General features: G+C 35.1%; 4 protein-coding genes and 1 long non-coding RNA gene across 7 annotated transcripts; 2 read left to right on the top strand and 3 right to left on the bottom strand.

The window, feature by feature from the left end:
• Positions 1–1,915: 1,915 nt before the first annotated feature.
• On the bottom strand, positions 1,916–3,382 carry LOC112498216 (uncharacterized). Its single transcript, XR_003065270.2, has 2 exons — positions 2,956–3,382; positions 1,916–2,403 (listed from the first exon to the last, which is right to left on the bottom strand). It is a non-coding gene; the product is annotated as an uncharacterized LOC112498216 (long non-coding RNA).
• Positions 3,383–11,464: 8,082 nt separating this feature from the next.
• On the top strand, positions 11,465–16,914 carry LOC102630547 (DNA replication licensing factor MCM2). Of its 2 annotated transcripts, none has more exons than XM_025099203.2 (16): positions 11,465–11,737; positions 11,835–12,025; positions 12,243–12,587; positions 12,707–12,926; positions 13,006–13,213; positions 13,694–13,828; positions 14,066–14,119; positions 14,214–14,386; positions 14,475–14,663; positions 14,764–14,880; positions 15,203–15,287; positions 15,373–15,525; positions 15,635–15,760; positions 15,870–16,052; positions 16,310–16,477; positions 16,582–16,914. In XM_025099203.2, exons 1-16 carry the CDS (start codon positions 11,544–11,546, stop codon positions 16,699–16,701), a joined length of 2,661 nt encoding a protein of 886 aa, XP_024954971.2. In that variant the 5' UTR covers positions 11,465–11,543; the 3' UTR covers positions 16,702–16,914. The 2 variants fall into 2 exon arrangements, with proteins under 2 accessions (XP_024954971.2, XP_006478586.2); XM_006478523.4 differs by having other exon boundaries at positions 11,466–11,737; positions 13,928–14,119.
• A 256-nt stretch (positions 16,915–17,170) lies between these two features.
• Positions 17,171–20,143, top strand: LOC102629392 (calnexin homolog 1-like). 2 transcript variants are annotated; one of them, XM_015530455.3, is made up of 6 exons: positions 17,171–17,411; positions 17,519–17,588; positions 18,116–19,245; positions 19,345–19,416; positions 19,534–19,653; positions 19,744–20,143. In XM_015530455.3, the coding sequence occupies exons 1-6, from the start codon at positions 17,325–17,327 to the stop codon at positions 19,891–19,893; spliced, it is 1,629 nt and encodes a 542-aa protein (XP_015385941.3). In that variant the 5' UTR covers positions 17,171–17,324; the 3' UTR covers positions 19,894–20,143. The 2 variants fall into 2 exon arrangements, with proteins under 2 accessions (XP_015385941.3, XP_024954972.2); XM_025099204.2 differs by having other exon boundaries at positions 19,534–20,143.
• A 257-nt stretch (positions 20,144–20,400) lies between these two features.
• On the bottom strand, positions 20,401–21,440 carry LOC127899327 (pentatricopeptide repeat-containing protein At5g15340, mitochondrial-like). Its single transcript, XM_052432680.1, has 4 exons — positions 21,338–21,440; positions 20,962–21,246; positions 20,593–20,814; positions 20,401–20,474 (listed from the first exon to the last, which is right to left on the bottom strand). Exons 1-4 carry the CDS (start codon positions 21,438–21,440, stop codon positions 20,401–20,403), a joined length of 684 nt encoding a protein of 227 aa, XP_052288640.1.
• Positions 21,441–21,874: 434 nt separating this feature from the next.
• LOC107177131 (pentatricopeptide repeat-containing protein At5g27110-like) lies at positions 21,875–22,555 on the bottom strand. The gene has a single exon (XM_052432681.1). It carries the CDS (start codon positions 22,553–22,555, stop codon positions 21,875–21,877), a length of 681 nt encoding a protein of 226 aa, XP_052288641.1.
• Positions 22,556–22,601: the final 46 nt, after the last annotated feature.

Here is a 22,601-nt window from a genome sequence, read left to right on the forward strand (position 1 = left end):
TTTGATTGTCCAATTTGCAAATTAATTCTTTAATGCTTCCCAATTTGCGGCCATATTTGTCAACAAATATTCAATGCTTCTCCCAGGTGTTGCATGCATGATGATTAAATTTGGCTTTTTTTTTCTTTCCCTCTTGCTTCCACATTATTTCTATTATACTCCAATTTGTTTCCTCTTTAAGCTTCTTTTCTCATTAATATTCCCAATATTCCTACAATGAATAAATATAAAAATTAAGGTAAAAAAAAAGAATAAATATAAAAATTAAGATAAAAATTAATATAATAAAATATAATTTAACATAAATTAATTATGAAAGTATTAAAATAATATATAAATTATGAGCACATCAACGACCTTTAACACTACAAGAAAAATGATATTTATTTTCCAAAAATTTAGTCTCTAAAGATAACAAATTAGTTACCTTATACTTTTTATGACGAAAAATAAATCGTCACACGTTAGTCGTAGAAAGATTATCTTAATTTGTTCTAGCAACTAAAATTATTTTTGCCATGTTGAAAAATTATTTTTGTGACAAAAATCATTGCCTTAAAATTAAGTTAAAATTGTCACAAATGGTACTCAAAATGGTCAAATTAGATATTTATAAATGCAATCAATGATCATTCATATTTGTCACAATAAGTAATTTATACTGACTATAATATGTGTCTCAAGAGTATGTAAATATAGTCTCAATAATTACTAGAAATCTTCATTTTAGAGGTTCAAAAATACAATTAGCAATGCTATTTTTTACATATCGCAATGTTACATAATTGTCTCAAATAGTTGTCATTTATGACAACTTTTGCAAATACAAATGGTAGTTAATTTAGTCTGAAATTTGTTTTAAGAACAATTTATATAGTCTCACATAAATTTTAATAACAATTTGTAGTCATAGAATTCAAAATTTAACGACAAAGAATTTTAAAGTGAAAAATATTATTAAAATAAATGTAACTTGAATTATAAAGATGGGCTTGGAGAAGAAATAAATCACCTTTTTGTTGTATTTTATTCACCTCATAATCATTACATGTATAGTGATTTACAGGAATCACAATAAGCCAAGAATGAGATCAAGCCTAACATAATAGTTATCTTTATCTTGATCTTGATAAATGCAAAAGTAAAAAGCTTGAGTTAATAATAAACTAAGAGATAAGGTTGTCCACTTTAAACTTCTAGAACACTAACGAATGCCAAGTATGTTGTCATGTCATCTAACATAAATGAATACGAATTACTCAAATTTGTTAGGTTTGCTACAATATTTTCATCAATATAATCCGTCACAAAGAGATCTAAAATTTAAAAAGTTAAAAAAAAAAAAGCAATAGTCTGAGAATAAGATTACATTGAAAAATAAAAATAAAAGAAACATTACTCGAAAGGATAATTAAGTAAATATCGGTTGTTGTTTCATGAATGCTTCAACTTCCTTAAATTTGCTATCTTGTTCCTTGATTTTAATTTTTTATCCTTATTTTGCTAAGACAATGTTGTAGCAAATGATGACTTTGAAGGTACTTGTTATTTTCGATCTTGATAAAATTAAAGATTTTTCCCAAAAGTATTTCACAATTTGATCATCTATTATTGGTACATCATTTTCTTCCATCTATCATTAGGCCTTACATTACTAAAAAAAATAATATTAATAATGAAAAAAAAAACCTTGAGAAAGCACTTAATTGGTGTAGAAGAATAATCTTGCCCAAAAAAAAAAAGTCTTTTTGCCAATGCATAAAAGAATAGTAAATATCAAGGCAAATAGCTATAAATAAAAATATTTAAGTAACAATGCCATGTTAATTAAATTTCTGAATGAAACATATTCGCAATCAATTCTTTCATCCAATAAAAATATGTAAAAAAAAAATCTAAATGAAAGACCAAGAGATTACAAGCATGTACTTGCTTTCATATTAGTTCAAATTAATAGTATAACCAAAAGATTACAAGCACATAATCCATCTCGATTCACTTATACAAATTTTGCATCCAAAACTCTTAAGTTGATCTATTAAATAGTTGGTGTCAAACTTGAACTAAATTAAAGCAGTCAGTTAATCAACATTTACAATTCAATAAATATAAAGTTGAAAGAAATAAAAGATTAAGTTAAAAAAAAATCGCTTACACATTTAGATTTTGTATGGAGACTACTTTAACCTTTTTCGCTTACTCCAATGCATCTTCTGAAACAAAGTAATCCAAAAGACTCTCCATGCTTTTTGGTTATTCCAGTACAAAAGATGATAAGTACACTAATTTTAATTAGGGGGAAAAAAAGGCTTCTTGACCTTTATTTAGTCACTTCATATACACTTCCCAGCAAATCTAACAACATTTTGAGCAAACTGTAGCAACCCAAGCTTCAACACCATCCTTCGAACCAATACATCAAAGTTACATAATATTTTATATTTAAAATTTGTAGCTAAGATATTCTGTAACTCTAACTTCTAATTATATTGGTTGGACTTGAATAACTTTTTAACTCTTTTCATTATTTAATACTAGCTACAATTTTATTTTAAAAAATAAAAAAAATGATTAATTGCATACCAATTACCAAGTTGAAGTTAATAATAATAGGGAGATCCCAATTTTCTAAAGTTATTATGAAGGAATATAGAAAAAAAAAAATCTAATGTCATCGCACCTAAACCCATTGCCCAAATTGAAAATTTATCTTAATATCTTGATTTTACAAAAGTTTCTCAATACCTACTAAGCGTTTCCTTCATTTATTTGCATATATTTTCTATCTTTCTTTTACTATATTCTCTTAAGAATTTTATCAAACAATTGATAAGCTTAAAAATAATAAAATAATAGATCTAAGCATTTCAATCCTTAATTTCACCAAACACAAAAATATGAATTTACCAAATCCAATCTCAACTAAACTAAACGGCTGAGTTTATATATACTCACAATTTAAAAGTAGAGGGAGAGATGAGAGTGAGTATTGTTGAGTGGCTTATTTTGGCATGCGTGAGTGGACTGGTGAGGGTGGCATGCTTTTGGGTAGTGGCTGAGGCGTGATTCTAATGGCTCTCGCAGCGGCTGAGGTCGAGTTACGATGTTGCCTCCCTAGTCGCACGTTTTCTGTTCATTCACTCACATAATTAGTTACGATGTTGCCTCCCTAGTCGCACGTTTTTTGTTCATTCACTCACATACGCACAAATTGGAAGGACAAAAAGATAAAAATGGGTAGTTTTTTAATACAAAACCAATTAAAGTGAAGTGGCCAGGGTGGGAGTGGGAGGGAATTAATTTGTTTTGTTGGATTAATTTGTGTTTCATGATATCACTTAGAGAAATTTAAGTGAGAAATATAGGTTCTATTTAAGTTTAGTTTTTCTTTTCTTTTTTTAAATATTTATCCAATATATTGCATATATTTTTTTTATAAATGCAATGAATTTGACTATTATAAGGTTCTTTTAAAAATAAAAAAGAAGCACTTACAAATTTGTTATTATTGATTTTATAAAGAGTCTAGTATCATTTTTATTAATCCAAGTTAATTATTTTAAGGCTTTTATTTTAATTTTTATTAATCTAACATGGTTGAACAAAATTTCTATGAAGCTAAATAATAAACAATAATGTGGGTAACTAATTTCAAGAAAAAGATATTTAACTGATTAGTCTTGAGGGAAGCTCCCATTAGAGCAAGTTCAAGTTTTAATTTAAAATTTGAGAATTGTCTTTCAATATTTTTTAAAATAAACTTTGATCTACTCACTAATTAGAATGACAATCATAAATTTACCATCTAAAAGTAGGAAAACTTCTATTTACTCTCATTTTCGTTCAAAAGATGATGGCAAAAATGGAGCAGCACAGTGATGACTTTTTCTTTTTAAATCTTCTTAACTTTAAATGGAGGTAAATTGATGTTTTCACACTTTAATAAGATAAAATATCAACTATTTAATCAAATACATAAAAAAATTGTTGGTCACAAAATATAATATAATTAAGAAAACTATTGATTATTATTCTTTTTTTTTCTAGTGTTATAAAGTTCGTCACATAAAAAAAATGAATAAGATACTAAATAATGTTCCTCTAAAAAAAATTGGTCATGAAATATAACGTTCCTCAAGACAAGCTTTTAAACTACTATTTTTTAGCTTTGTCACAATGGTTAATTATATGTGAAAAAAATAGGGTCTTAAAATTAATCAAAACCATATTAACTTTGGAGACTAATATTTTTTATTACGAATGGTTTGATTAATTTTACTTCCTTCTTTTAGTTACGAATAAATATGTATAGCACCACCATTTCTTGACTGCTTCATTATGGTATACTTGGACAACATCGTGATGTATAACACCACCCTCAAAGAGATGCCCAACACTTGCGACAAGTTCTCTAAGTACTACGAGAAAACGAACTCTACCTCAAAATTGAAAAGTGCTCATTTAAGCAATGAGAGGTGGAGTTCTTCAGCCACAAGATAGCAGATGAGAAGCTAACGATGGAGTTCCTCCCTCCAAAGTGCATGACCTATGATCATTTCTCAAATTGGTGAACTATTACCATCCCTTCATCGAAGGATATTCAGCCAAGGTGGCGCCCTTGACCGACTTAATTAGAAAGAACCGAACGTGGTGTTGTCCAAAGAATGCTAATGTGCATTTAAAAACTTAAAGAAGGCTATCTCCAAGGATCCCGTCCTTTTTCTTCCAGACCACACAAAGCCATTCAAAGTACAAATGGATGCCTCTAACTTTGCCACTGGGGAAGTACTCATGCAGGAAGGCCACTCAATAGCTTTCGGGAGCTGGAAACTCAATGACATAGAATGTTGATACACCATGCAAAAGAAAGAAATGACTTTAATCATCCATTGCCTACAATTGTGGTGACACTACTTGTTTGGCCCACACTTCGTGATCTTAACAGACAATGTAGCCATAAGCTACTTCCAAATGCAAAAGAAGTTGAGTCCTAAGCAAGCAAGGTGGTAAGACTTTCTTGTAGAATCTGACTATCGGCTAGAGTACAAGCCCGGGAAAGCCAACGTCGTTGTTGACACTCTAAACTGTAAGGCTAAATTAGCAACACTTGGTATGAGCTAGCAAAAGTCTGACCTTGTCTCATAGATCAAGGAAGGTCTCCAACAAGGGCCCCTAGTGAAAGACTTATTGGGGAAAGTACTCAAAGGCAAGACAAGGAGATTTTGGCAAGATATATGCATCCTCCTCACCAAAGGAGATCAACTGTTCGTGCTTAGTTGGGAAACTTTGTGAAAGAAAGTCATCAAGGAATGCCATGACTCAAAGTGGGCTGGCCATCTCAGAGTTAAGTGCATGATTGCACTAGTCCAAGCCTCATATTTTTGGCCACATATATGGAACGACATCGAGGCCTATATGTGGACATGTCTTGTGTGCCAATAAGACAAGATTGATCACCAACTTTAGATAGGATTGTTGGAGCCCATGCCACTTACATCAAGGTTGTAGGAGAATGTCTCCATGGACTTCATTAGGCCTTGCTTAAGTCCGAATGATGCAAAAGCATTATGGTTGTAGTCGATTGCTACAACAAGTACGTAATTTTCACCGCCGTACTAGCCAATTGCAATGCCAATTAAGCAGTCTGTCACTTTATCAAGCATGTTATGAAGCTATGGGGAGTTTCGAAGAGAATTGTGAGCGACCGAGACCCACGATTAACTAGATGCTTTTTTACGGAGCTCTTCAAGTTGTTGGGAACCGACCTCAAGTTCTCAATAAGCTTTTACCTGCAAATCAATGGGTAGATCAAGCACATCAACAGCCTCCTTGAGATGTATTTGAGGCACTACATGAGCACTCATAAATGAGATTGGGCAAAGTTGTTGGATGTTGCCCACTTCTCACGCACTCTTCAATGGAGCAAGGCTATAGGTAAGAGCTCAGTCGAGATCATCATGAGATTTTAGCTAATGACGCCCAATGCTATAGCCTTAACATATAGAGAAAAAAGTCCTACGGCTCACAAGCTCGCCTGCGAATGAAAAAAGGAAGCGGACATCAAGCGAGCTTATTTCGACAAAGTCGAGCAAAATATGAAAAAAAGGGTTGATTCAAAGAAACACCACCTCAAATACAAGGCAATCATGTGATGATCAAGCTCCTATTCCAACAGTCAAGACTTTGTGAAAAGTCTATAAATAGTTAGTGAGGTGATACTAAGGGCCCTTTCTGATTGTCTAACATGTAGACAACGTCTCATACCAACCCTGACTTCTGCCAAGACCCAAGATTCATTCGGTCTTCCATATGAATCTACTTAAGCCGTATTACGAAGACACATGAGGCCAAAGGCGAAGTGAGTCAAGACGTGCCCCAATAGCCGTTGTCACTATATTCAACAAGGATGTAGAATGCATCCTTGCCGACCGAGTAATTCGAAGAACGAGCGTACCAGCTTACAATGAGTACTTGGTGATGTGGAAAGACCTCCCCGATAGTGAAGCCAGTTGGCAATGTGAAGAAGACCTATGGCAATTCGTGGAGCATATCCAAAGGTATAAGCACAAAAAAGCGATGAGGACGCTGCGACCATAGGTAAGGGAGGAATGTTACGGGCCACTCAAATTTACCACCAATGGAGGCTAAATTGGCTCACATAGGTACGCTCAGAAAAAGTCTACTCAAAGGCGGGATGCGGTCAGCAATGAGCCGCCTCGTACAATTAGTAAATTGTGGTGCGCTTAGTAAGCAAACATCCCAAATTCACAAAACAAAGTTTGCAAGCCCGACCTGATTCTACAATGCACATATCAAAATAATCTTTCCAAAATCCACATAAATATATATATTCATTATGATCTCAGTTTAAAGTGTAGTTTACTTATCTCTTCGTGATCACAATGATAAGCTTAACATCAGTCATAATCTAACCACTATAACCTAACATTGAAGATTGAGCTCCCATGAACATTGTACTTATATAAGAAGGTAGTAATAATCCATTCCCCTCAAGAACTATTTCCTATAACTTGATGAATCAATAGGTTTTATTCTCACAATGTAGAAACATAATGGCCAGTCCTTAATCTTTGATTTTTATAAAATAAAAGCTTATGAAATTTTTTAGGACTTAAATAGACACATTAATATATGGGTAGTAAAAATTTCGAAGTCAAATTCATTTAAAATCTACTGCAAATAAATTTTATTTTAGGACTATTATGTCCTGAAATCCAGAATCTAGAATCGAGTATCCTTTAATTATCAATTTATAACAATTAAAATATAAGGAATTAGGACACCAATTTTGAATATGATAAACTAGACTATAGAAGAATAGAATAGATCTCGAAATTTTTATAATTTTTTGAGAAATTTTGGTTTGTATAAACATTTTTTCCCATGTTACAACACTACAAAAATGTCAATTTTCCAAATCACAGGGCATCATTCAAAATTTTGTTAAAAATAAAATCAAGATATTTTTTAATGATGCAAATATAAACAATTTTTTTAGCTCAAAATGAAAATTTTTTAATAATTTTTGGAGTGGGTCACGGTCATAAAAATCTACCACAATATTTCCTTAATTCTCATGGTTTTCATTTAATCAATATTTCCCCAACACATAACACCCATGAAAATCATATAATAACTTCAAGAATCATAAGTCTCCAAAACTTAATCTTAGAGATAAAACCTAATGATTCTAATATTATACAAGAAATAGAGTACTTAGATATTAAAATTATGCATATCTTAATCACCGCCACAATGTCCCAACAATTTTTGCACTTAAACGATAAAAACCATGAAAGTTGCCGACCAAGAGAAGAAGAAGAAGAAGCTATCTCCCATTTTCTCTCTTAATTATCTATTTATATTACTGGAAACAAGCCCAAGCCCTCTAAAAGCATGTCCAAGGCCTGGGTCGGGCTTGGACGGGCCTAGGCTAGGCTTGGACTGGGCTTGGGCTTCAATTAATTTTCTAAATAAAGTTTTAATAAAAGAATTTAATTTCAAAACAGTTAACTTGTTTTTGAAATGGGAAGTTAGAATTATTAAAATGGCGAATAAAACACTCGGCCAAAATTAAAAGAATTTAATGGAATAAAGGCATATGCATTAGGTAGAAAAATTAATCAAAAGCATTTGGAAATAAATAATGAACAGCAAGCACCAATTGCACCGTAATGAATGATTTTATATCTATAACATAGAAGTTATTTGAATGTCATTAATAGTAAGAGAGTTTGAACTTTGAAATTCTAATATCATATAAAGATAATAATTAATCATAGAATAAAAATCTCAAAATTTTAAAATTTCTCAGAATTTGAGAATAATCTCAACAATAAAAAAAAATCATAGATTACTTGAGGTGGAGTTGGTGATGGTTTGATGCTGGTTTAGGACGGGGGTTTGAGTGGCTGTGCTGAGTTCGATGTTGTTGTGTCTCCTGAGTTCTAGTGGCTACTGCTGCATCACGTGAGTTCGAGTGGTTGGTGCTGGGTTTGCTGGCCGCCGCTGTTGTATCGCGTTGTTGCAGGTCCAGCTACTCGTGTTGCATTTGCTTCGCTGCTGCTGCCTTCTGCATTTCGTGGCTACAGTTTGCTGCGTCGTGTCACGTGTCTGCTGGTTTAGCTCGCTGGTGGTGTAGATGAATGGGTTCAAATGTTCAATTGGCGATGAATGGATAAATTTCAATTAGTGATGGCTGCTTGGGTTCCACTATGAGGTGTCGACTGGTGCTTTTAAATTTTAGATTGTTATGTGATTTGTGAAATACTGAAATTTGGCCTTTTTTATCTTTTTTAATTTTTAATTTGATGTTAATATTTTTTTATGAAGCCCGGGCTTTTTCCATAGGGCCTTATCCAGGCTCATTAGCAGCGGACTTTAAATTTTACAGCTCATGTCCACAGTTTTATAATGCGGGCTGGACTTCAAGCCCATAGGCCTGGGTTGGGCTGACCTAGGCTTTTTGCTCACATTATTTTAGTTAATGGGCTATAATAAAATGATTAAAATAAACTTGGGCTAAAATTAGGCCCAATAACAAATGAGTCCAAACACCAATATAATATTACTACTTATACTAATATTAATAGTAGAAAAAATAGCAATAACAATAATAATGTAATAAAATAAAAGAAAATTAATAATCAAATACAAAAACAAATCAATAATCACAACAATGCAATTAAAATAATACTATTAATTGCTTATTTAATTTTCAAGCATTACAGATATAACAAGAGATAAATATTTTTAAAAAATTTTCAATGGAATTTACTAAAATCTAAAGGATGGTAAGAAAACATAAGAGGGTTAAATTTCACCGCTTCTAATCAAATTCGATACCACTAAACGGCCCAATCAAGTTTATTTTTTAACTCATTCGGCCCATTCTCACTCTCATTCTGTCTTTGCCAACCATTTCCTCCCTTAACCAAGCGTTAACATTCGCCGTGAAGTGTTGAACCCGCACACACAATTATGCCTATTAATAGCCATCTAGGCCTATTTATCATCCAAAAAATTACAACCTTTACCAATATGGCTCAAAACATATAATTGCCAAAATCTTTATTCAATCTCTCAATGTGCAATGACACCCAATCAATTTCAAACTATAGTGATATAACCGGAACCAAAATAAATAATTTTCCTTACAAATCATGAAATACAATCAGATTTAGAAGAACACAAACAAACTAGTATATCTCCTTTCACATCTATCTTCATTTAATTTTCATATCGGCTCAATTCCAAAACAGTTTAGCACAAGAATTATGTGAATAATGATTATGAATAGTATTATATAAATGGTAAATCGTAAACAGTGTCGCATAAATAATAATATGTGAATAGAAAATCTATTGTGTTGAATAAATTTGACATTTACAATTTGAAAAAAAAAAAAAAAAGATGTGCATGTAACTATAATGTAGAACACTTTAATTTGAGCTTAAGTTTATCAATAAACACTTAAACTCAATTCCGAATCAGCTTCATATAACACACAATAATTACATTAAAGTAGCATGGACTTAGCCATGCAGTTTCATAGTTTTAACTCTGCAAATTACAAGCTTCATACTTCAATTTATGCCAATCCATAAATTACAAGCCTCATATAACTCCGTCCAGTCCTGCTTCTTGGTGAAGCCAAACCAAAGTTGTAATATCAATTTGCTATTTTTCTGAACAACCATGGCTATCGTTTGGAAAAACGTAGCTGCCCAACGTTATTGTTCGCTAGGATTCTAGGAATAGATTTAATTTCATTTCTCACATTTTCATATAAAAAAAATTCTCTGCAACCGGCAGGCATGCGGTATTTAGTTTCCTTCATACCGGATATTAACCGACATCTACAGTTTTATACCTCTTTCCTCCACGACGCACGTCACATTCCTATTCTTTTACTTGTCTAGTCTAAGATCTATTACGAACAAACTAGGGGAGGATCCTGCGCTCAGATCGACTGCATTGATAACACTATACATGTTGAACTGAAGGCCCTTCTCGCGATAACATAGTAATGATTGCTTTGCAATTGAAAAAGGAGGACCGTTCTTGCCACATCCTAACAAAACAGCTGCTTCCATCTCCCGTGGGCATAAAAGATGGGTTTTGAAAAGCACACCAGATCATCGGCGAACGGCAGAACCAGACAATAGTGAAAATCTCGAGAGTTTCAATCCCTTACCCATTTGTGGTGGCATAACCTCATAGGTTCGTGAGGGGAAACGATAGGCATAGCTTGCGATGACCTAACATCACTAAAATATTGTTCAAATAAAATTTTATTTTTAATTTAAAAAATTATATTAATATTAAATATTTTAAAAAATACTTTAATTAATATTTTTTAAATAAATTATACTTATCACTCTTTAATATTGTCAAGTGAGTTTCTCACTCTTTTATTATTATTTTATTATTTTTTATTAAAAAAAATAGGTATAACTATTATTTATTTTCCTTTTAAAACAATAATAGTTATATAACAATACTTTTTTACCTTATTAATATTATTAAACCCATACACATCTCATGGCAAAACTTTGTTTTCAAGTAATTTTATAATTCATATTATCTATTTAATTTATTAATTATTGTTATTTTTAATTAACATAATGGGAAAAACATATTAGGAGTACATCAACAGAATTATTAAAAGATAAATATATTTAAAACATAATAATAATAATAATAAGAAGCAGAAGAAGAATAAGATGCGTAGTACTTGCTCTATTCCAAGACCGAAAACAACCACGTGCAAATGCGTTTTCTTATTTTCTGTTCTGTAAAACGGAAAACACTGAATAAAAAACATGATTAAACGGCCCCTTAGATCCTTGTTTAGAAGGCTGGTTTATAAAACAGCCCATAACGAAGCCCAATAAGTGGCAACACTGGCGGCAAAAATTCCCGCCAAAAAGCTGGAATCACAGCACTTAAAATTAACGTGGCAACTAATCAAACCCTAACAGGCGAAAACCTCAAAATCAATTTTAATTCGTACTCGAAAAATGGCTGACACTCCATCGACTCCAGATTCACCGACGTCGGCGGGATTCAATTCCGACCAGCTTCCACCAAACACGAGCCAGAATTACTCGACGGACGATGAGGCGGCCGTGGATCCCAATATTATTAGAGACGAGCCTGAAGAACCTGAGGATGAGGAGGAAGGAGAAGACCTGTTCAACGACCATTTTATGGAGTAATATCCCCACCCCACCAATTACTTCTCTATTTTACTTATATATTTACGACCATTTTTGTGTAATTAATTTTTTTAATTTAAAAAAAATGTGCAGTGATTATCGGAGGCTGGATGAGCATGATCAGTATGAATCGCTTGGACTTGATGATTCTCTTGAAGACGAGAGAGATTTGGATCAGATCATCGCTGATAGAAGAGCCGCTGAATTGGAACTTGAAGCGCGCGATGGTCAAATGTCTATCAATCCTAGTCGCAAAAAGCTTCCTCAGCTTCTTCATGACCAGGGTAAATTATTTTTTTCATTATTATTTTTGCATTTTTTGGCTTTTTATTTATTTTAATTTAATATCCCACTTCCTGAATTAGGTTTAGAATGTTATTCCCCAATTTTGTTGGTATACTAATGATATAATTAACAGCTGTTAGTAATTATTAATGATTGGCGAAGGAAAAAGATCAATAATGTCATAATGTGTGGGGGTTTTGGTCATTTGGGTTTCAGACACTGATGATGATAGTTACAGACCTTCAAAGAGGTCTAGAGCTGATTTTAGGCCGAGAAGAAGCCAGATTGATAATGATGCTATGCAAAGTTCACCACGACAATCTAGAGATGATGTACCCATGACTGATGCAACTGATGATTATCCTTATGAGGATGATGATGGTGATGAAGCCGAGTTTGAAATGTATCGTGTTCAGGGAACATTGAGAGAATGGGTTACCAGAGATGAAGTGCGCCGTTTTATTGCTAAAAAGTTCAAAGAGTTTTTACTTACGTATGTTAGTCCTAAGAGCGAACAGGGTGATTTTGAATATGTACGGCTGATCAATGAGATTGTTTCAGGTAAAAGAACTTATAATTCCAGATTGATTTAAGTTTAGAAACTTATTGGAAGTTTAAATAGTACTGAGAAACCAGTTGTTGATTGTTGAAATTTGCATATGTTGATGTTGCACTTGCAGCTAATAAGTGTAGTCTGGAGATCGATTACAAACAGTTTATCTATATCCATCCCAATATTGCTATATGGCTTGCTGATGCCCCTCAATCTGTTCTAGAAGTCATGGAAGATGTTGCCAGAAATGTTGTGTTTAATTTACATCCAAACTACAAACGTATTCATCAGAAGATATATGTTCGCATCACTAACTTACCAGTTTATGATCAGATTCGGAACATCAGGTAATTTAGATGTCCGTACTTCTAGAAAGAAATTAAAGTATTTTATGGTCTTAAACTAGATATGCATTTGGCATTGCAGACAAATCCATTTGAACACCATGATTCGCATAGGGGGAGTTGTGACTAGACGTACTGGGGTCTTTCCCCAGTTGCAGCAAGTGAAATATGATTGCAACAAGTGTGGGGCGATCTTGGGGCCTTTCTTTCAGAATTCATATTCAGAAGTCAAAGTTGGGTCTTGCCCTGAATGCCAATCAAAAGGACCATTCACTATCAACATTGAACAGGTGAGCTTATGTTATTGCTCACTTAGTCTTCCTTTTCTTCATGGGAAATTCTTACTTTCCATTTGTTTCCTCTCCTACCATTTCTTCCAACCAAATATGGGCTTATAGGTGCTAATCTTGACATGAAGGAAAATGCAACACTATTCTATGCCTACCACAACCTTTTGGTTTAATAGGCACGTGTCCTTTATTTATGGAAACAAATGGAAAGAAAAGAGTGGGAGAGAAAATCAGTAAAAAAGAGGATCAATCTCATTTTTATTGTTTGGTTGGACATGGAATTCATCTTTCTCCCCTTCTTTCTTTCCCCTCTCATCCTTTCCTCTCCTCTCCACTCCTCTCCTTATATTTCTTAAAACCAAACATGCGATAAAAGTCCAATTTAGGGAAATTTCTTTCTGTTTTACTTCTGTAAGGAATTGAACTTTTGATGGAAAAGGATTTCAAACAATTTCATTTCGTCCTCCATGCCCTATGCAGACTATATACAGGAATTACCAGAAATTAACACTTCAAGAGAGCCCAGGAATTGTGCCTGCAGGCCGGCTTCCAAGATACAAGGAAGTGATACTGTTGAATGACCTGATTGATTGTGCCCGCCCAGGCGAAGAAATTGTATTATCCTCTCCGTAGAGTTTGTTACATTTACAAATTTCTTGCTTCAATTATTGTATTTCTGGAATTTCTGTTGTATGTTTTATTTTTTAATTTCAGGAGGTCACAGGCATATACACAAATAATTTTGACTTGTCTTTGAACACAAAGAATGGATTTCCTGTATTTGCCACTGTGGTCGAAGCAAACCATATTACTAAGAAGCATGACCTCTTTTCTGCTTACAAACTTACCCAGGAAGACAAAGAAGAGATTGAGAAGCTGGCTAAAGACCCACGGATAGGAGAGAGGGTTTGTTACTGAAGTTTTATTGTTCTCAGCAATATACTAGTTACGTTATCATCAAAGTCCTGTTTTGAATTGTTTTTTATTTTAAAAAATTCAGATTATCAAATCAATTGCGCCATCTATCTATGGCCATGAAGACATAAAAACTGCATTAGCTCTTTCTATGTTTGGAGGTCAGGAAAAGAATGTTAAAGGTAAACACCGACTGCGTGGCGACATAAATGTACTTCTTCTTGGTGATCCAGGCACGGCAAAATCCCAATTCCTGAAGTAAGAGCTATTTTTAGTTTAGTATAATGTGACATTGCTTTGTAATGGTGAGCATGCATCCAACGGTGCAAATGTTTTGATTTTGAAGGTATGTCGAAAAGACTGGGCAGAGAGCTGTTTATACTACTGGTAAAGGAGCTTCTGCTGTTGGGCTTACAGCAGCAGTGCACAAAGATCCAGTCACAAGGGAGTGGACCCTTGAAGGAGGTGCTCTTGTTCTAGCTGATAGAGGAATTTGTCTCATTGATGAGTTTGATAAAATGAATGATCAGGATAGGTAAGTGTATACAAGTCCATTATGAATCTTGTCTTGGTGTGCACATCCAATTTACTTTGCCCCCTTTTTTTCAAATAATTTATGAGCATTAAATTATCAGGGTAAGCATCCATGAAGCAATGGAGCAGCAAAGTATTAGCATATCAAAGGCTGGGATTGTTACTTCACTCCAGGCTCGTTGCTCTGTGATTGCTGCTGCAAATCCAGTTGGAGGAAGGTATGCAAGTAGATGAATTTTATTGAGGGGAGAGTAATTATTCAAGGGATAGGGAGACTAGGCTCAATGGTTTGTTGTGTAGGCTTCAATTATGAAAATTCATGTAATTGACTGCCAACTAGATGATCCTGTCCACCAGACAAACTAAAAACGTCTGTACTTTAGTTTCAAGAAAAACTTCACTGAAAGTCATTAATTTGAGCCATAAAATGAGGTCTTCCTCCTTTAATCACTTGACTCAACCAACGAGATGACAAGACAGGTCGACTTTTAGCTATATTCTCAAAATTTTAATCAATCTAATCTGTATGTCTGTTGACAGATATGATTCCTCAAAAACATTTTCAGAAAATGTGGAATTGACAGATCCCATCATCTCTCGTTTCGACGTTCTATGCGTTGTTAAGGTTGCTATTCTCTTTATTCTTCTTTGAATTTCCTGTCAGTTGGTGTGAAGACTTAACTGGGTAGGCAATTGGTAATCAATTTCAGGATGTTGTTGACCCCGTCGTGGATGAGATGCTGGCAAAGTTTGTAATTGATAGTCATTTCAAGTCACAACCCAAGGGGGTTAATTTGGATGACAAGTCTAAGAATGAATCCGAAGAAGATATTCAGGTTGCTGATAGGGAAATTGATCCAGAAGTACGTACTCGAGATCCTACCCAATCTTTCTTCCAGTTTCTTCTTGTTTTGCTTAAACCTAATTATTTAAATAGATAATTATTAGAACATTTTTCCTCTTTCATTTCAGATACTTCCTCAAGACTTGCTTAAGAAATACATTACTTATGCCAAGTTGAATGTGTTCCCAAGGTTGCATGACCCCGATATGGAAAAGCTCACACATGTTTATGCTGAGCTGCGTAGGGAATCTTCGGTAGGTTTCTGTTTTACCTCATCTTTTTTTCTCTTGGTGACTTGTATAGTGAGGTATATAGATTGATATTCTGATGGGACATTGTTGTTTCCATCACTGTAACTGTTAGCATGGACAAGGAGTCCCCATAGCCGTGAGACACATAGAATCAATGATACGAATGTCTGAAGCTCATGCCAGAATGCGCCTCAGACAGCATGTAACACAAGAAGATGTGAACATGGCCATCCGTGTCCTACTTGATTCATTCATTTCAACACAAAAGTTTGGGGTGCAGAAAGCTTTGCAAAGGGTATAGCAAGATATCCCCTTCCTATTTTTTTCTCATGAACCTTCTTTGATTTCTCTATCCCTGCTTCTACACAAGCTATTGTTAATTCTGTAAATGTCATATTGCTGCAGAATATCTCTTAATTTTCACATCTAGCCTGTTTGATATGACTAATCCAGAAGATCATAAATAGATAATTTTTCTTGGGCTTATTGCATTCTTTCTATTGTTGTTTCCTGGGATAAGAGATTGAGAAAAAATTAATGTTACTGTTGCAGAGCTTTAGAAAGTATATGACTTTCAAGAAGGAATACAATGCACTGCTTCTTGATCTTCTTCGGGAGCTCGTAAAGAATGCATTGCATTTCGAAGAGATTATTTCCGGGTCTCGTTCAACTTCAGGGCTTAGTCATATTGATGTGAAAGTAGTGGATTTGCTGAACAGGGTAACAAAATCTTGAGCTGATTTTAGTACATTTCCTAATTATATTAGCTATATAAGAATCTTGACCATATTAATGTATATTAATGATTAATTACTCTCTGTCAGGCACAAGAACTCGAAATTTATGATCTGCGCCCATTCTTTTCTAGTGCTGAATTTTCTGGTGCTGGTTTTCAGTTGGATGAAGCTCGGGGAGTGATTAGACACCGTCTTGCAAGACAATGACAACTATCTTAGTATGAGTTTCACTTGGATTTTGCAGTGTATCTTTTGGTAGTCTTTGCTACTAATTATGTATTTATGTTAATATAGAAGTGTTGTGTTGTCTGTAGCGAATTTGAGAAATTTAGTTGATGTTTGGATGATTATGATATTATGACCGAGTCGTTTTTATTTAACCCAAATAGGATTATCAATCAGCATTAGCAGTTGAGTGTACAGACTGAGCATTTATCATTTGGGAATATCGTTTTTGTACTTTCATCCTTGAACATTAAGCAAGTCGATAATTATACTGAATCATTTTCATTTTAAATTTTACATACCAACCCCCCCATATAAATCATATTCATAATGACTTTATTATTATTATTATAAGAATTGCATGGACGGAAATCAAACTCGCCTCATCCATGTGAGCCACCATAAGAATGATATGATGTGTGAAAAAATGGACATTAAATTTTAGGCTCATTTTATTAAAAAAAAATCAATTAATAGGAACAGCAACTAAACAGAAAGTGTAAAGTGATCCATAATTGTCGCTGACTAAAAGCAGAGCGTGGTAAAAATACAAAACGATAGTAATGAAATTGTCATAGGGTTTTGGTTTGGAGGGTGAAAAGCTGATGGGAAAGATGCAAGTGAATGCAGTTTTTGGATTGCTTTTTGGTTGCTGCGTTTTTTACAAGATCCAAGCTTCTGCTTCTGATGCTGTAACTTATCTTTCTCAGTCAATCATTTTGCTCTTTCTAGGCCAATTTTTACTTTTTGATTGTATATTTCCTTGAATTCTTTCCCTTTTTTCAAATTTTTTTTTCAGATTTTTTACGAGCCCTTTGATGATCCATTTGATGGACGCTGGGTTGTTTCTGAGAATGATGACTACAAAGGTGCCTAATTTCCCTCTCATTGCTCCAATAATGAACGAACTAATGCTATAAACCTGTTTTTATTGCTAGTGCTATCCCTAAAAAGAGTTATAGTAAATATTCCAAACTGTAATTTAAAATTTTATGATATTGATAAGAGAGTGTGGGTGTCATTTATCAAATGGATGATAGATTTTCACGAGTTTAGAGAAAAATTATTGCATTATTCATCATCTATTTAATAAATGACACATCCCATGTCACATCATTTAAGATAAATTCTAGAATATAATTTGGGATATCCAACTTCAATAATGCTCTACTTTGCTTGGGAAATACTGTCGGAATTTTCTCTGGGCAAGCCAAACACCAGCAGCAAATTTGGTCTAGCCTTACTCCGCCAAAATGATGTCCTCTAAAATATCACTTGCTCTTTTTATGAGTAAAAAATCTCATTCAAACAATGTTATTTGGGAATTATTCGGGATAATTTACTTGCATGAGATAGTCAATTTCATGAGTGTGTGTATGATTTTTATCTTAATTAGGAGTGTGGAAGCATTCAAAGAGCGAGGGACATGATGATTACGGGCTTCTTGTGAGTGAGAAGGCAAGAAAATATGCTATTGTTAAAGATTTGAATGAGAATTTGAACATCAAGAGCCAAAAAGTTATCTTACAATATGATGTCAGGCTTCAAAATGAGTTAGAATGTGGTGGTGCATACTTAAAATTTCTTCGGCAGCAGTCTACCGGCTGGAAACCTCAGGAATTTGATAACAATTCTCCATATTCAATAATGTTTGGACCTGATAAATGTGGCAACACAAACAAGGTTCACTTCATCTTTAAGAACAAGAATCTAAAGGGTGGCGAGTATGTTGAGCATCATCTGAAGGATCCTCCGTCTGTGCCTTCCGACAAGTTCTCTCATGTGTATACTGCAGTATTGCAACCTGATAACATATTACGGATTCTTATAGATGGGAAGGAGGAGAAGAAGACATATTTTCTTTCGGAGAAAGATTTTGACCCGCCACTTATTCCAACGAAGATGATTCCTGACCCGGATGATAAAAAACCAGAGGATTGGGATGAACGAGCAAAGATTCCGGACCCTGAAGCTGTGAAACCTGGGGACTGGGATGAAGATTCTCCTGCAGAGATAGAGGATGATGAAGCTGTGAAACCTGAAGGTTGGTTGGATGATGAGCCTGAGGAGATTGAGGATCCTGAGGCTTCCAAGCCAGAAGATTGGGATGAGGAGGAGGATGGTGAATGGGAGGCACCAAAAGTTGCTAATCCAAAGTGTGCTGAGGCGCCAGGTTGTGGCAAGTGGAGGAGGCCAATGAAGAGCAATCCTGCTTATAAAGGGAAATGGCATGCCCCGTTAATTGAAAATCCTAATTACAACGGTATTTGGAAACCTCAACAGATTCAAAACCCTCACTATTTTGAGGTTGCAGAACCCAATTTTGAGCCTATTTCTGCTGTTGGTATTGAGATTTGGACAATGCAAGATGGTATTTTGTTTGACAACATTCTGATAACTTGTGATGAGAATGTTGCTGCCTTGTACAGAGAAACCACTTGGAAGCCGAAGTTTGAAGTAGAGAAAGCAAAACATAAAGCTGAGAAAGCAGTTGCTGCTTCTTCAGATTTCTTCACTAGAATCCGGGTAAAATATCAATTCCCTTGATATAATTACATCACTTTTCATTATAATAGTTGCATGTTACTCCGTATCCTAACTAATTATTTTGAATAATTATGTCAGAAGGGACTTTTTGGCCTGCTCTACAAGATAGCAGACATACCTTTCTTGAATGCGTACAAGTCCAAGATCATTGTGAGTGAACAAAATTGTCATCTATATGTAAAAGTTTCTGCGAAAAATTACAGTTCAATTTGATGCCTAACTTGATTTAGCTTGGAGAAGATTTTTCACTGAGATTTTATGATGCAGGAAGTGCTTAAAAGAGGAGACGAGCAACCTAATATAACAGTAGGCATTCTCTTTTCCATCTTCTTTATTATTTTGACAATTGTCGTTACAACCCTATTTGGAGGCAAAGAAAAACCACCGGTATGTCTACAGTCTAAACTTATATACTTTGTGGGACCACGTCATGAGACTTGTTTCAAAGTTTTAGAGTTTCCTTGCTTGTACATGCAGGCCAATGTCACTCAAGGGAAAATGGGCATGGCTGCTGCTCAAACCTCAAATAATCAACGAAGCACTAAAGAAAAGGAAAGTGAGACAAAGAAGGCCACAGCTACAGCTGCAGCTCCTCCACGAAAGAAATCTACCAGAAGAGATGCTTGAACGCGCCACATAAATAGCCTCTAGCTGTTGTTTTATGATATTTTGATCTGAATAGGGACTTTCGCTGCTGGGTACCAAGCATCTCAATTTTTTCCATTTTAGTTCTATTGCAGCGCACTTTCATTAGTATAGATTGAAACTCTGTTGTTTCACTGTTGCCTACTGACGTCCTGTTCGAAGTAGCTCTTGTCGTTTCCATAACTATTAAGTATTCACCAGTAGAATGCACCACACTGTTTATTCGCAGAAAGCTTGAACCCGCCATCTATTTTTGTTGTGAGACAATAAAATATGCATCATTGCCGTTTCATACACCTCATCTCTGCGCCTTCTTTTATCACCAGGCCATTACAGGACAATTAAACAGAACAGCAGCTGGCCTTATGTCTTATCATATTCATGGTTCTTGAGTCCCGTGTTAATAATTTTCACATTCACAGAACATGCTTTCAAATTTGTTTGCATACAACTTGGGATGTCTTTCAAATAATGAATTGACATGGATAATTAACCCTTGAGATTCTGTAATTTCGAGGCCTGAATGAACAGAGAATCAATATGCACCGAACTACCAAAAATCCCTACATGAACAAAATCCATATTCAAAATGATGGAAACAGCTTGGGTCCTTTATAATGATTTCCCCTTCCACCATCTTAGATATTGCCTTAGCAAAATCATGGCAAATGTGACGCATACGAAGGTTTTTTGTAACATGAATGGTTGCCCCCACTTGTGTGTTGATGAGTCCAAAAGAAAGCGCCAAAATTTCACTGTGACCAATTTGAGTCCACTTCCTCTCTTCATCAACATAGTGGAGGCTAAAATCTGGCTTAGGCCTAAGACTATCACCTTCCATTTTCTTCATCAAAGACTGTAACTCCCAAAATATTCCCTCTGATCTTGGGCAGGATACATCACCTGTCCCAAAAACATGAACTTTGTTTCGAAATTCTATCCAACTATATGCCTTTTTAGGCTCCAAGCCTATGTCTCAAATTGTTTCTCTTACTTGATTAACCACGTCCCATTTTGCCTCAGCAGCATACCAATTTGATAGCATTATACAGTTCTCAGCACTAAGTGGCTTCAACTCACAAAGCTGCTCAATGACTCGTTTGCCTGTCTTCACTTGCACGTGGATCCTGCACCCTTCCAACAATGCTCGTAGTACCTCTGGATACCTTTCCATGTGATACTCCTGAATAAAGATCCTTGCCTCATCGAAGAGTCCAGCACGAGCTAGAGCAGAAACCATAAGCGCGTGATGTGTAACTTTAGGTGACCTAATGCGGTTAAAACATAACCAACCTTCCTCAACCATGCCAGCAGTGCTACAAGCATGGAGCACAGCTGCAAAAGTTAACAGATCTATCTCAATGCTCAAGTTTTTTTCCAATAAAGAAAACAAACTTAATCCTAGCTCTCTGTCCATGTAAGCTACAGCCAAGTATCATCACAGTCCATGAAATAACATCCCTCACCTTGATCCCTGCAAATAAGTTTGAAGCATACTGAATAAATCCTGATTTCACATACATGTCCATGATAGCTTTGGCATATGCCTGCGTTGACAGAGATCTTTGGAGATGATTCCGTACTACAATTTGGTGGAGGAACTTTAGGATACCCTTGGGGAAATGCACCCAGCACTGTAGCTAATCCAGTAGCTCTAGAAGCATGTGTGTAAGCTCCTAATGAAGGATGCTAGCAAATGGAGTCCTGAACTGGCTGCTGCTTGTGAAGTATGGAAGGAGATCAAATTCGAATTTGACGCAGTGGATACTTTGTAATCCAGTAATTAACATTTGGTTTATTAGTTTCATTTCAATGCAACTCGGCCGGGGTCGTTTCCACCCTTTAAGTGGATCTTCCCAATTCTACCGGACGCGCCTGGATTCGGAAAAGTGTAGCGAACCTGGTACCATCCAGCATTGTCTTTAGCGCGCAGGAGCTTATGCGCAGCTTTGAGAACACTAGATTAAGAGAGTGCATCAGGTTTTATTCCACTTTTAATCATCTGCCGTGATGATTTCAAGCCGTCATTAAAAGATCCATTTTTCATAGACAAACCTATCGTTTCCGTCCATGAAATAACATCTTTAGAAGGCATCCGGTCAAAAATTGCACGAGCATCTGCAAAACTACCGCAATCAATTGAATTGCTAACCAACACGTCAAATTCTAACCGATATTTCGTTGCAATGCCATGAGCTTTTCTTCCTTCTTGCATTGATTTTAGCAACCGACAGGCACCAACAGCAGTTGCCAATGCTACACGATCTACATAAGCATCTAAATTCACCATTTGATGAAACAAATCAAGAGCCAGAGAGCGCTGATTTTGCATTAAATACAACCTAGCAAGTATAGTCCAACATACTGAATTACTCGTACTCTTAACAGACTTAACAAAAACCCATTTGGCGGAATCAATGCTATCAAGACGGCCATATAAATCAAGTAAGGCGGAGATAACACAGTGATCAGCAGAGAACGCAAGTTTGAAAGCCTGGCCATGGACTTGATTGCCAAAAAATAAATTACCAGAAAAGCGAGGAGCCGTTAGAACGGGGGAGCGTGTGCTTATCAGGAAAAACACCACGGAGCAGCATTTGATGATAAATAGAGAGAGCACTATGAGGGTCTTTATTGGTGACATGGGTCTGAGTAAGGCTATTCCAAGCAAATGTATCTCATTGAGGAAT

Source organism: Citrus sinensis, chromosome 8, assembly GCF_022201045.2.
Source record: "Citrus sinensis cultivar Valencia sweet orange chromosome 8, DVS_A1.0, whole genome shotgun sequence".
In the NCBI taxonomy this organism is placed as follows: domain Eukaryota; kingdom Viridiplantae; phylum Streptophyta; class Magnoliopsida; order Sapindales; family Rutaceae; genus Citrus; species Citrus sinensis.

What these genes read in the sequence shown, in the direction of transcription:
- LOC102629392 (XM_025099204.2), top strand. Translation starts at nt 17,325, where the DNA reads ATGGGAAAGATGCAAGTGAATGCAGTTTTTGGATTGCTTTTTGGTTGC. An exon ending in ATTTCTTCACTAGAATCCGG is followed by an intron (nt 19,246 to 19,344) that starts GTAAAATATCAA and finishes TAATTATGTCAG; the next exon opens with AAGGGACTTTTTGGCCTGCT. An exon ending in CGTACAAGTCCAAGATCATT is followed by an intron (nt 19,417 to 19,533) that starts GTGAGTGAACAA and finishes TTTATGATGCAG; the next exon opens with GAAGTGCTTAAAAGAGGAGA.
- LOC127899327 (XM_052432680.1), bottom strand. Translation starts at nt 21,440, where the DNA reads ATGGACATGTATGTGAAATCAGGATTTATTCAGTATGCTTCAAACTTA. An exon ending in GCCACTTAGTGCTGAGAACT is followed by an intron (nt 20,815 to 20,961) that starts GTATAATGCTAT and finishes TTTTTGGGACAG; the next exon opens with GTGATGTATCCTGCCCAAGA. An exon ending in TCATGTTACAAAAAACCTTC is followed by an intron (nt 20,475 to 20,592) that starts GTATGCGTCACA and finishes TTGTTCATGTAG; the next exon opens with GGATTTTTGGTAGTTCGGTG.
- LOC107177131 (XM_052432681.1), bottom strand. Translation starts at nt 22,555, where the DNA reads ATGTCACCAATAAAGACCCTCATAGTGCTCTCTCTATTTATCATCAAA.
- LOC102630547 (XM_006478523.4), top strand. Translation starts at nt 11,544, where the DNA reads ATGGCTGACACTCCATCGACTCCAGATTCACCGACGTCGGCGGGATTC. An exon ending in TCAGCTTCTTCATGACCAGG is followed by an intron (nt 12,026 to 12,242) that starts GTAAATTATTTT and finishes TTTGGGTTTCAG; the next exon opens with ACACTGATGATGATAGTTAC. An exon ending in ATAGGGAAATTGATCCAGAA is followed by an intron (nt 15,526 to 15,634) that starts GTACGTACTCGA and finishes CTTTCATTTCAG; the next exon opens with ATACTTCCTCAAGACTTGCT.